We start from the raw sequence: 13,302 nt of genomic DNA, 5'->3' as shown, positions 1-13,302 counted from the left end.
TAAATAAAGAGAATATTGCCCTTACATATCTGGATGGTTCCTCTAGGTTCTGGTCATTCATGTCAGTGGGAACAATCCGGGTGGCCAGTGGTCCCTCTGCAAAAGGTTTTGGTAACTGGCCTCTGAACTCTGATGGAATGAACTGAAGCTGCCAACTGTCAGAAACACAAATAAGGAGAATAAGGAAAACACAGGGGGCTCATGTTGCTAAACGTACTTGAAATACACAAGCAAAAAAAAATTTGTTTCTGTGGAAAACATTTCACTTCGGGAAAAATATTTCTGCTAAAACCTCAACCAGGGAGCACAGAGACAGAGGTCACAATTCGGTCCAAAATCGTTGAGAAATTTTCAACTAGACAACTCTCAACCCGTGTCACCAACTCTCAGCAGTGAAATCTGCAATAGTGTTCATACCATCAAACAACCGGAGAAATTCAACGTTTACTGCCAATTACCACCTGATCAGAGGGTCACATCAAAATTAAAGCAAACTCATCAGGTGTATAGAGAGAAGAGTGAAATGTAAGAACTCACTGTGGGAGACCTTCGCTCCCGAGTAATCCTCAAAAGTATCTTTAGTTATGAAACTTACTTCAAATGTAAAAGGCAAATGCTAAAGTTAACACTTAAAAAACAAGTTTTAATTAATCATTAATGACTGATACAGGATCTTTATCAAGCAAAAGATACTATCACCAGCTAAACTGCTGAAGCCGGTCCCCAAATGAAGCAACATGACTCATCTTAACCTGACTTCTCTCTTCCCTAACTAGGACTCTTCTCTGCCCGAAAGCAGCAGATGCAAAGGAGCTTCAGAGCCCGTGCTGCTACATCCAACAACAGACAGTATGAGGGACAGCGGTACGGCTGTCTTGGCCACAGCTTCCCCAGAGTCCCTACATTGGCAGAGAACCTTCACTGTTGTTGGATGACAAACATTTCTTCTCTAAAAACACTCTTCTACCTAGAGTTTCTAAACCACTTTCAGAAGTTGATTAATATCAGCTCATTATAAAAATGTAAATACGAATCCACAGGAAGAGCCACTAACAGAAGCCCAGGGCCGAGGTGTTTTCAGGAGTCCCCAGACTCCTGCGGCTAAGGACAGTGCAGGGTGTGCTAGCAGACACAGCGCTCAGTCTAGCAAACGCCGGCCGTGGGTGCACAGCGCAGTTCCCACAGCTCTCTGAGATGGTGAATTATTCAAAAACTTGTGAAAAATCTAAAGTAAAGAAAAATTAAGAAGACACTGCCACAGAATTGCTATTTTTACTTTCTGATTTAAAACTTTGAGAATTAAAGGGCAACTTACTTATCGGGCAGAAGGAAGCTGCTGGGAAATCGGTACCACTCTTTTCCTACACAAACATTAACAGGTCGGCCTTCTGGGACAGTGTGGATGGTTGGGTCTGTGGCAATTCGGTAAAATTCTGGATACAGATCAAGGGGCCCATGATACCCTGGAGGGGAGAAAAGTTTGTGAAAGCCAAAGATGAAATAAGATTCTGACATTTAATTATAATGCAAGTTAATGTCCTTCTACTGTGTAAAATGTCTCTGCAGTTAGGAAGAGGGTTATAGCAGAAGCCCTATTTTTGCCAAAAATAATTTGCTTTCTTGCCCTTCTACACCCTGCCACCTTTTAATTTTCATGCTCTTTGAGTACATTTTAATATTCTGGATCCAAATAATGATTATAAGAAAGAATATAATCATGAGACTTGAACCCCAAATTTGAACCCTAAGTTTAAGGCTTCCTTAATAGTTCATCCTTAGAAAGGAAAAAGCATCCTTTTAAAAGGAAGAAAAATCAGTAAGAATAGAGAAAAAAATTATAGTTAATCACACTAAATGGAATTCTCCATCATCTCGTCAATCCTAAGTAATAATATGAAGCCCACAGGTTCTCCCTATGGAAAAGTCCTCCCCACCCCACCTCAGCTTAAGCTGAATTGTATTAAACAATCACATATCAAGCAAAACCCAAGGTGAAGTGCCTTATAAGTGTAAGTTAAGACACCTACCTCTGAACAGTGCCACAGAGCGGGAAAAAGATAAGAGCCCAAACAGGAAGAGTGTTCCTAGCGCCAGCCAGTTGGATGTCACAGTGTAATGCTCCAGGCGGTACCGCTGAAACACGAAGTGGTAGCATTTCTAGAAGGAAAGAAAACTGCATTGAAAAGAGAAGATACACCTTGCAGAATATACACAATCATAAGACATCATAGGAACACTAAGAGGGGAGGAAGCAGCAAAAGAGGTTCTATCAAGGGTCCAAGAATTTGCAAATACTTAGTGAGGTACCCATTCCAAATTCCAGATTAAAGCAAGCTCTGCTAAACTGTCCACAGATCAGCCAAGCCAGAGGGCTTCCCAAGAATAAAATCTCACAAGCTTCATAGAAAAATTATTTGAATATTTCTCTAGTACTTAAAGTCTTAATAATTTATTTTTTCAAATATTTAAACAAAAATGGCTTTTTGGTAGTTTTTTGATATTATAGTTTCTCAATCTCTTTTGACATAACTAATATTAACCTTCACTTTCCTTATTGACAAGTTTTCATCAAAGTTTTTAGTATCAACAAAATGTCTCATGACCAAACAAGAAGAAAAAAGAATTTCTCTCATAGAACATTAGGAAATTGCTGTTAATTATCTGCTAAACTACTTCAAAAACTAGATAAATATGATTACAACATATACCCCTGCATGAATTCTGCAGTCTTTGAATACCTTTCCAAGAGATTTCTTTCTTTCCTTTTTTCCCTCCTAGATTAGAAATACTTTAGGAAAGCAATTTTGCAATATGTATCAAGTGCCATAAATATGCCTGAACTTTCAAATTTTTTGGAATCTCTCCTAAGGAAACAATCCAAATACCTAAACAAAGATATTTATCCTACGTTATTTATAATACTGTAATAAGTGAGCAACCTAAACTCTAACATAAATTGTATTTAATCATTATATATAACCAATTCAATATATTACACATTATATAATGTTATATATTATATCCAACTCAGAACATTACATTGCTGTTAAAATGATGGGTATAGATATGGCAACATAGAGAACATTATGATATTATTATATTAAAAGGGATATAAAGTTATATAAACACTTAGGTTACAACCACAATAAATTTTGATATATGCTAGGCAAAAATGCTAGGAGGTTTTGTTAGGATCATAGGACTGATTTAGAAAGAGGTAAAAGAAAAATTATCTGCATTGAAGTTCAATTACTTTTATAATTAAAATTACTTTTTGAAACTATCATCCTAACATGGATGAGTCTTTGAAACACTATGTTAAGTGAAAAAAGCCAGTCACAAAAAGACACACATATTTTATGATTTCATTTATATGAAATGCCCAGCATAGGCAAGTCTATAGAGACAGAAAGTAGATGAGTTGTTGCTTATGGCTAAGGAGATATGGGAAAGGAGCTAAAGGGTAGAGGGTTTTTGAGGTGATGAAATTGTTCTAAAATTGACTGCAGTGATGGTTACACAGATCTGAATATCCTAAAAGCCACTGTACTGAACACTTTAAATGGGTAAATTATATGGTTTGTGAACGATATCTCCATAAATGTGTTATAAAAAAACTTACCACCTTGTTATTTTTTTTCTCCCAATTGCAAATGGTAGCACACGTTAAAAAAAAAAAAAAGAGTCTGGAGCTTCTGAGGCCATAAATACCAAGACATTCAAGATTAGTTCTGACAGGGAATTGACTTGGACAGCTTCTAAGCCAGGATTACAAATGTAGTGTCCCATACTGCCAACTGCCTGATGTTCCCCCAAACACTGAGCGAGCTTTATTCAGGCCTCATAGTTGAAGAGCAGGCATTCTATTAATTCTGCTGTGGGGCCATCCTTCTGTGCTCAGCCAACACAATGACTTGAAAAGATTTCCTTCATAGCAATTGGATTCTCACTGACAACAGAGACAAACTGACGCACAAATTAACACTGCAAATATGTAATCAGCAAATACCTGTAAGATCAACAGCTAAGCAATCAATACATAACCTTTAATAAGATGATCTGTACCGGGTCTGATGTGTAGATAAAATATCTTAGGTGGAGGTATTCTGTAATCTGCCTTTAAGCTTTATGAACGATTTAAAAAGTGAAACAGAACAAAACCAATATACATTTCCCTGAAACTCACCTGAAGTGCAGAAAGGGCCACAGCGCCACAAAGGCAGATAAGTGGATATACAGGGAAAAGAAATCTCTCCTCTTTGTGAGGCTGGATGAAGAAAATTATAAACCAAATATACATTGGAGCCAAGGTAAGCCAATATGGGTGGCCTAAATTCTGAACTGTAAGACACAGAAAAAGATCCACTTTTCACCATATTAGAACAAAACATCCTGTTTAGTTTCAACGTTCTCTTGATCTCAAACTTGGGAGTATGTTCTAGGGCCCCCCATAAAACATTCCAACTTCTGTATTCACATTTTCTCTGATGCAATAAAGGAGTCAAGTAGAAAGAGAGATATACCCCTTAGCTCTCCCAAGAGATCCAACATTTAAAGGCACAATACTGTATTTAGCTAGAATACAAATGAAAGTCAGGTGAATAGGTAACTTCAATTATTTCTACACTGGATGAAGGACAAAAAGCCTTCTCTCTCTAATGAGTCCTGCTACTAAGACTGAAGTTTCCTAAGATTAACCAAAAGCATAACATAAATTCATTTCTTGGGTGTTTTGATTCCTATGTTCTGTTTAACACATTAATCTTCTTACATATACAACAATCAGCCTGTTCAAATAGCTAAAGATCAAAGGGAGGGGAAAAAGTTGGATTCTCAAACCCATCACTGGTTTCTGTCAAGCTACAAATGACAAAGAGTTTCTATCAAAGCAAATATAAAAACACTTTTAAAGGGAGCTTACTGATCAAGTCTTCTCTCCTGCAATACCCACCCACTCTATCTCAAAATTAAAGCCAAGATGTACTTAAAGCATGTGAAAGAATGAAAAGAATTTAATGAACACTAAGACCCAAGCACCTGCTGGAAAGTTCCTGTGGTTAGGCATATGAACACTGAGAGATAAGCCTGCAACCCACAGTGAAGGCATCCCCTACTGCGCTTGTATTAGTGATAATGAGCAAAGCAAACCGGCCAATGGTAGGCAGACAGCGCCCCCTGGTGTCCATTATGTCTACAATGAGCAAGTTTAGATGAAAAGATCAGGCAGTCATTGAAGACCCCACAGTAGCAATGCCTCGGTTACTGTTCCTCAGTTATCTGTGCTTCTGCAGAAACTCTTCGGGGGTAAAAATTCCTGAGCTGCAATAACAAGCTTATCTTTCAAACTTTTCACTCTAAGATTTTACCATGATATTTTAGGCTATAATGTAAGATTTAAACTTTACATTTTAGGTTGGAATTTTCTTAATCATAAAAAAAAAAATCTATTCTTCTATAAGTAAACAATCTTTTCCTCTTCTGTATCTTAAAGGCTAACAAATACATTTTTAAAAATGGCCTAAATTTTTGAAATGTCCTCTATAAAATGTATGATGAGATAATGGGAAATTTCCTTTCTGCTTACTTATTTTTTTTATGTTTTCTCTTTTATTATTTTTATTTTTTAACAATTTTTCTTTTAAAAAAGTATTTTTTCTATTATAAAATATACAAAAATATTAAGAAAAACCAGAAAGTACTCATTTTCCAGTAGATGGACACGTGGGTACATTACATATTCTTAAGTCAAAATTGGACTCGTACTTTGGAGAACAGCAATATACTGTTTTTATTTTATTTTTACTGTCTTTATACTTATGTCACAAGCATTTCTAAATTTTCCACGAGCATGAATTATTTTTATAGTCAGAAAAAAAGTTACTTTTCCAAAAAAGAAAAAGTGATCCTTAAGAACTACAAGGAATGGAGGAGTGAGATAATACTTCAAGGGAACAAACAGCTGAATCCAAATGTGGGACACTATGCAAGACAGAAGACCTGGATTCTTCAGAAAACTTTAGGAGAAAAAAGGTGAGGGGGGAAATCTCTAAAAAACCAAAGAAACATAACCTCAAATTCAGTATATGCCTCTTGTTTATTTAGATCCTGCTTTTAAAAAACTGTAAAAAGCTATTTTTCAGACCATATAGGAATCTGAATATTACCTGGGTATAAGATGATATTAAGGAATCACTGTTAATTTTATTAGGATAATGGCATCATGGTTATGTTAAAACAAAAGTCCTAAAGCAACACAAAAGTGACCCTGAAGGCTGCTTTCCTGTTCTCCTATTATAACACAGTGAACTCTTTATAAACCATACGTAGTAGGAAAGCAGGATGGGGACTGGTATGCAGGGATCATATGGCATCCAAATTAGACTACAAAGTCTGAAATTAAATCTCTTTCCACAACTCACAGGAATTTCTGCTCAAATCTGTCTTCCACAAAAGAAACTATGGGCACTGTATATCCAGAGCCATGACAACTTGAGGAAGCACTGGGCAACACAGAGCAAGCATCAGATTTGGGGGAAATCTCTATATGGTTTGGTTTTCAAATTTTTGGTTGAAGTGATTTCCCAAAGAAAGTTTGCCTCTAGCACTGATTAGCTTAGCAATCTGCCATGTTAACACACTTCTTTAAAAAAAACAAAACAAAACCAGAAGACTGAAATAGGCTTATCTCCCAAGATTTTATAAACGTTTTGCCTCGCAAGGTGGTTCTGTAAATTATACAGACTTCTCATTTAAAGGAATATAAATCTCCTCCCTCTGTTGCAATTACTAACCAAATCTTCACATAGGTTAAATAATCTACAAACACAGACGGAAAATGCAATAAGCCAACCATTTCCGTAGAAAGAAAATGGAGAATAAAATAAGTAGATTCTTGGTATACACTGTTACTTCTCTTTCTTCCCCCAAATCTATCATCATCATGCCACTTACCATGAAATCTCTGCAGAAGGTATTCCATAAGGGAAGTCAGTGGTAAGACCAGGAGAGCCAAAGCAAACACTACATTAAAATTCAGAAATCCATTAATTAAATAGAAATACCAGGGTTCTGTGCCTGAGGGTGACAAAGAGATAAGAAGTTATTAGTAGATGCCTCCAATGCCTATCACAGGGCTTGACTCATAATGTTCTTTATTCAAGTGATACTGACGGTCCAAGGCCTCCCGTGAACGGCAGTCCACAAGCCCACTCCCCTTCCGTGCTCAGCCACACACAGGAAGCACGAGAACAGAAGGCAGGAAGACAATGGGTTTGGTCGAAATGCTTTAGAAAGAAATCAAGTCTCAAACATTTAGCTGCATTTTCTATACTGACCACAGTGTCTAGCCCAAATTGCCCTGCCCAAATGAGACTAATACTTTCCAGAACAACCAAATAATATAAATAGCTTAGTGCTGATACTGTGATTCATAACAAGAAATGTATGTTTGTTCTTCACCCCCATTCCTAGTACAGAGCTCCAAAAATTACCCTTGTAATTTCTTAAGTGATGAGAGTGATGAAGGCATCTTTTATTATGTTAATCAGGAGACTTTGGAAAGCCCCTAGGTAATCTAAGGATGGGGACTAGTTGCTATGGAAACCAGCTTCATGAAATAAGGACTGGAAATTTCAGTCCTGTCATCCCCTTAACCCCTGCCCACTCCCAGACTCCAAACTCCAGGGGAGAGAGACTGGCCAGTACAGTTGAATCACCAATGGCCAATGATGCTTATGTAATGAAGCCCCATAAAACCCCAAAAGGACAGTGTTCAGAGAGCTTCTGGGTTGGCGAACAGGTAGAGGAGCACACGAGGGCTGTGGCACACCCAGAGAGCAAACTCTGAGCCCTTCCCACACACCTTGCCCTATGCATCTCTTCCATCTGGTATCCACTTGTATCCTTTAAATATCCTTTATGATAAACTGGTAAATGTAAGTAAATGTTTCTCTGAGTTCTGGGAGCCACTCTAGCAAACTAATTGAACCCAAGGTGGCGGCTGTTGGAATTTCCAATCCATAGCTGGTCAGTCAGAAGCCCCGATGACAACCTAGATTTTCAACTGGCATCCAAAGTGGGGTGTGGGGGCGGGGGGTGCAGCCTTGCAGGACTGAGCTCTTAGGGCTTTCCTCATTTTCTTGCCATATGTTTATCCTATTTACATTCTAGTATCTTTCTTGACATGTTCAACCACTATTCCACAGTGTGCATATGGGGCACCTGTGTTCAGTAAAAAGCAACAACTTGTTTTCCTTAGGAAAACAATGTTCAGAGACCCAGACCCTGCTCAGAAGTTTTGTCGATTCAGACTGAAACATTATGCTGTACACCAGAAATTGCCACGATATTGTAAACTGACTATACTTCAATAAAAAAGCAAAAAAGAAAGAAAGAAAAATGACTGAAAACATAAGCCTTACTCACAGAAGTTTTGATTCTTTAACTCCAAATCCTTAAACTCAAATGATGAGAAACAGCCCCCTCTGCATATTTAGCAGGTTTCTCATCTGCTCTTCCCCTCCATGTGATTACTTCAATCAGGCTGTGAATGACACATGCGGGTTCTAATCACTGTGTGTTGTGACACCCGCCTTGCACCACAGCAATTTCCTGCAATCAGCATTGCTTAAAAGGGTAATCAGAAGGCAGAGGAATAGTCAGAAAAGTCTGACATTTTTGCAGCTTGCACAGCAAAATAAGATTAGAAACCAAACCCATAATGCGAGAAACATTTAGGGGAGGAGTAAGGGGAAGGGGAGTACCCTAGCAAGGACTCAAGTTCAATTCTGTGTCACCTTTCGGGAAAGCTCTTTCCTTCCTGTCTAAATACAATGACAGGGGCTGTTCAGGAACAGAGGTTCTGTTCCAGGCCAAGTTCATTAGAGACATTAGTGTCTTACAGTCTTTACAAATACCCTTTTGGGTTACAGAAAACTAATGGATGGCTTTATTTTCAAAACAGAAATATATGTCTTCTCTGGATTTCAGTGACTATCTTATAATACATTCCCTAAATTGAGTTCTGTAGGAGTCCAGTTTCCAGAGAAGAGTACATTTTTTGCACAATCCTCTCCTGACCGCCAGTGTGGGGGCAGTGCTGTCAACCTTAACCCCCCATTTTTTCCTTACAAAATTCTGAAAATCTGAGCCTCAGAAGAAAAACCAGAGTGACTAGTGAAAACCAGGGGAGGGTCACCTTTTATATCATCTATTTCAAATGCTAAACATCAACAGAAAAGAGCCTCATTCTCTTTGGTCCTTGCAAATACATATTATTTTTTCAGGAAAGCACTTTAGTGTTCTTCTGTCTCTACCACAACTTACTATGCCCTTCTGTTCGGGCTGACTATCTTTTTACTGAGGTATACTATACTCAGAGACGTGGAGCCAAAACCTTAACGTTGGCAAACTCACTTATTTTTACGTATTAGGATCAAGTTCATAGCTAGGCTGTGAACATTTCATAATAGACTGCTACTTCCCTGAAGGATGGGGCAAAAATTGGGGGATAAGCCAAGAGTCAGGAAGGTTCAAAGTGACAACAGTCTTAAAAACAAGGGCGAAAGGGGACAAAAATTGTGGCTTCTGTTAGTCAGTGTCCTCCCCTACTTGACGAGGCATTTCCCTTAAAAGGAAAGGAGTAAAATTTTTTATCTCTTTCCAGGGAGATACTAAATGCTGCTCTCAGAAAGTATCAAAGCTGAACTATGTAGAAAAATATGTCAGAATGACAAGCTAAGCATTTAACTGGTGCAAAATCTAAGAAGAGGCTGGAAGCAGGGTCTTCGCAGCAAGTGACTCACCTACCTCCCTCTTTATGGAAAGTGCCTCAATTCCTCTCATCCAAATGAGCTAAAGGGAGCTTTCAAAGATGCTAAAAGAAGAAGGGATAATGTTTACTGTTCCATAGGCTGAATGATGGGGAACCATTTTCTAGTCCTATAATTTTACAGAACTCTAGGAACCAAATTATAGTAAGTCATCCTTATAAAAGTCAAATTTGCACCACCAAGAGGGAAAAGCCATCAAGGTTGAAGAGAAGTGATTAATAAAAGAGGGAAGGCCTTAGAACAGTTCCGGCTGGCAGTCAGCCCTAGGAAGGCATCAAAAGGCTCCTCTGGGCTTCGTCCTCTGTTGCTGCAAGAATGGAAAACTGTGGGCCTTTTAATAGAAGGCATTAGCCTTAACCTCCTGAAATTTCCTGTCCAGTGATCTGAAGAGTGTTGATAAAACACACAAACAGGCAGGGATCACATCCCTGAGTAGACCTGCTGTTACTTTTGAGGGAAGAGCATTTTTTCTCACACCTGTCCTCCTGTACCTTCCCCGGGACTGTGTACTCCTCGTCAGAGAGCTGTTGTTCACTTGCCACACAAAAACACTTAACCTCAACACCAGACAACTCGAAATGTTACAAGGGTAAGAGGCAAAATCAGTGCCAAGACCAGTGACTTTCCTTTTTGCAACACTAAATTTCACCTCTTGATCTCTGACCTGTAGAGAAGTTTCGCCAACGACTTTGCAGTTTAATGTCTACACGACTCTAAACTTCCTAAGTGCCAAGTACTCTTTACCTCGAACAATTAATAGTTGTGAAAAACTATTTCCTTCCCCTGGCTTCAGAAGACAAGAGTCAGCTCAGGTCTGCAGTGCGTCATTAATATATGTTTTCTGGCCAAGAAAACATAGAATGCGCCCTTTGAAAACTGGGAACAATAGAGAGAATAAGTATTTACAGATCTTCCTCGAATTACGATGAGGTTTTGTCCTGATAAACCCATTGTAAACTAAAAATGTTGTAAGTCAAAAATGCATTTAATACACCTAACCTACAGACCATCATAGCTTAGCCTAGCGTACCTCACACGTGCTCAGAACACTGACATTAGCCTACAGTTGGGCAAAATCACCTAACACAAAGTCTGTTTTATGATACAGTGCTGACTGTCTCATATAATTCATCGGCTACTGTACTGAAAATGAAAAACAGAATTGTCGTGTGGGTCCAGAACGGTTGTTGTATTTCTGTTGTTTACCCGGGTGACAGAGTGGCTGACTGGGAGCTGCCCCTGGCCCAGCACCACGAGAGACATCACACCACGTACCAACAGCCTGGAAAAAGATCAAAATTCTAAATGTGAGGTCTAGTTCCTACTGGATGTGCACCGCTTTCACACCATCGTTCAGGCAAAAAATTGTTAAGTCGAATTGTCGTAAGTTGGGGGCCATCTGTATATTTTTACAATCACAATGGAGAGGTTGAAATGATCTTGCTCGTGCCTGTGCAGTTCCTACCTAAAATTCAGCTAATACTGTAAAACTACTTTAGGTTTTTAAAGCCTAAATATTGTGTTCAATCTCTTTGTCTCAGCAGCCTGTGACAGTCTGTTTTTCTGCGATGCACCTGGCAAACTCCTACTCTTCCTTCCAGGCTCACCTCAAGGACTGCCACCTCCCAGAAGTCTTTCCCAATACCAAGAGACGGACTTACTCCTATGATTCCCACACTGTAGCACATAATACACTGGACTGTATCTACTCATATGTCTGCAGCCTTACTATTAGACAGCAAATTCTATGGGGACATATGATAAATGCTCAAAAGCAATGTATTCAGTGTTTCTTTAACTGAAGTCATTTATCCATTCATTCAAGAAGTATTTATAGGAAAGAGGGTAGAGCTCAGTGGTAGAGCACTTGCCTAGCATGCATGAGGTCCTGGGTTCATTCCCCAGTACCTCCTCTGAAAATAAATAAGTAAACCAATCTAATTACCTCCCCCCTGCAAAAAAAAAAAGTAATTAAAAAAATATTTATAGGCTTATATGTAAGAAACAGCACTAAGACAGGTATGCAAAAACCATCAGCACAATGCATTTTTAATTTTCAGATAAAAAACTACGTGCCTACCAAAGCTAATGAGGCATCTGAAGTAGGTGACACTTACAAAACAGTCAAAATAATGCCAAAAAGTGAAATAACGCCATACAAGTGAAAGAGCTGGAGCCTGCATGACAAAAGACACACTGTCTCACCGCTCGACAGTTTTACAGCATCAGAGCATCTGTCTCTGGTGGGACATTATGCTGTACACCAGCAACTGACGCATTGTAACTTCAATTGAAAAAAAAAGATGTCTTTGATATTTACTGAATGGACTCAACAATTACAATAAAATTAGCTGACAATGGTAAAGTATAACTTTTATCTCTATTATTCTTATTTGGTATCAAGATAATCCCAACTAGCACACCACAACAGGTCCAAACAAAACAGTCCTAGGACACAGTAGTGATCAGGGCACTGAGGTCATCTGACGGATACCCCAGAATTTGTTCACTCTTTCATGCACTCATGAGAAATCTTTACTGAAGGCTTCGAATACACAAAGACTACCTACTCCTAAGATTGAAGAAGTATTCTCTGCAAGCCTGCTAAAGCAAAAAGCAGTTACCATGGAAATAAGACACCCCTGAAAAATTGTCAGATTCAATTATGAGGTAAAACTGCAAGAATTCTACCATCAAGGAACAGCTCCTACAGTCTGGCTGACCACAGCATTGCACCAGTCCTGCTGATGCCCAGGATGATGGGTGATTCCCTCTGGCCCAACAAAGCCTTTTCTGTCACTAGGAAAGTGATCAGTTCCTGCACATCCGAAATAGCAAAACCCTAACCTGGGTTCATTAAAGCAGGCAGAACGGAGCCCCAGAGACTCCTCCCAGTAAAACACTGGCTGAAATGAATAGTACACGCCAACATCCAGGGAGAGACTGGCCACTGCTCTGCTGGATCCCAAAACCTACCACAGGGGTCCCTGACCTACCCACTGCTAAACTAGAAACATAACCTTCAGTCAGAATTTATTCTTTCTCTCCTACTCTCTCTACCAATCTGCTTATTTTGAGATGTAAAAATCTCATCAAGCTACAAAAACCATGTAACTTTCACATACTTTCATACAAAGCTTTATAAATCAGCAGTCAGAGTATCAATATGCAAGAACTCATTTAAAAGGCAGAGAACCAATTTTTCAAAATTAAACTCAAATTAACACAATTTATTCACCCATATATAATGGATATTCTGTTTACAATAGGTTCCATATAAGTCAATTTCTAATGTGCAACCTGGTTCTAGGAGCACAGCCCCCCTTCTACTGTCTTGTAGAATCCAAAACAATTCTACAAGTAAACTAAAACAAGGGGCCATTAAAAACATGCCAACCCTCCTAGCTAAAGAGAGACATCTAGAGGCAAAAGATTAAAGGTAGAGCTTTTTCTCATATCCTTGGGGACCTTA

The 13,302-nt window shown here is 38.8% G+C and overlaps 1 protein-coding gene across 3 annotated transcripts in view; it reads right to left on the bottom strand.

Moving 5' to 3' along the window:
- ALG9 (ALG9 alpha-1,2-mannosyltransferase) overlaps positions 1-13,302 on the bottom strand; it is a 79,008-nt gene that overhangs the window by 47,442 nt on the left and 18,264 nt on the right. For 2 of the 3 annotated variants that reach the window (XM_032472723.1, XM_032472725.1), the window contains exons 9-13: positions 6,952-7,074; positions 4,187-4,341; positions 2,028-2,157; positions 1,316-1,463; positions 26-155 (exon numbers count right to left, since the gene is read on the bottom strand). In XM_032472723.1, coding sequence (XP_032328614.1) covers positions 26-155; positions 1,316-1,463; positions 2,028-2,157; positions 4,187-4,341; positions 6,952-7,074 — 686 coding nt within the window. The remainder of the gene's footprint in view (positions 1-25; positions 156-1,315; positions 1,464-2,027; positions 2,158-4,186; positions 4,342-6,951; positions 7,075-13,302) is intronic. The other variant, XM_032472724.1, reaches the window with a different exon arrangement.

This window comes from Camelus ferus, chromosome 33 (assembly GCF_009834535.1).
Source record: "Camelus ferus isolate YT-003-E chromosome 33, BCGSAC_Cfer_1.0, whole genome shotgun sequence".
Lineage (NCBI taxonomy): Eukaryota > Metazoa > Chordata > Mammalia > Artiodactyla > Camelidae > Camelus > Camelus ferus.
Note: the sequence above shows the minus strand (reverse complement) of the source record. Positions and strands in the feature narration are given on the sequence as shown.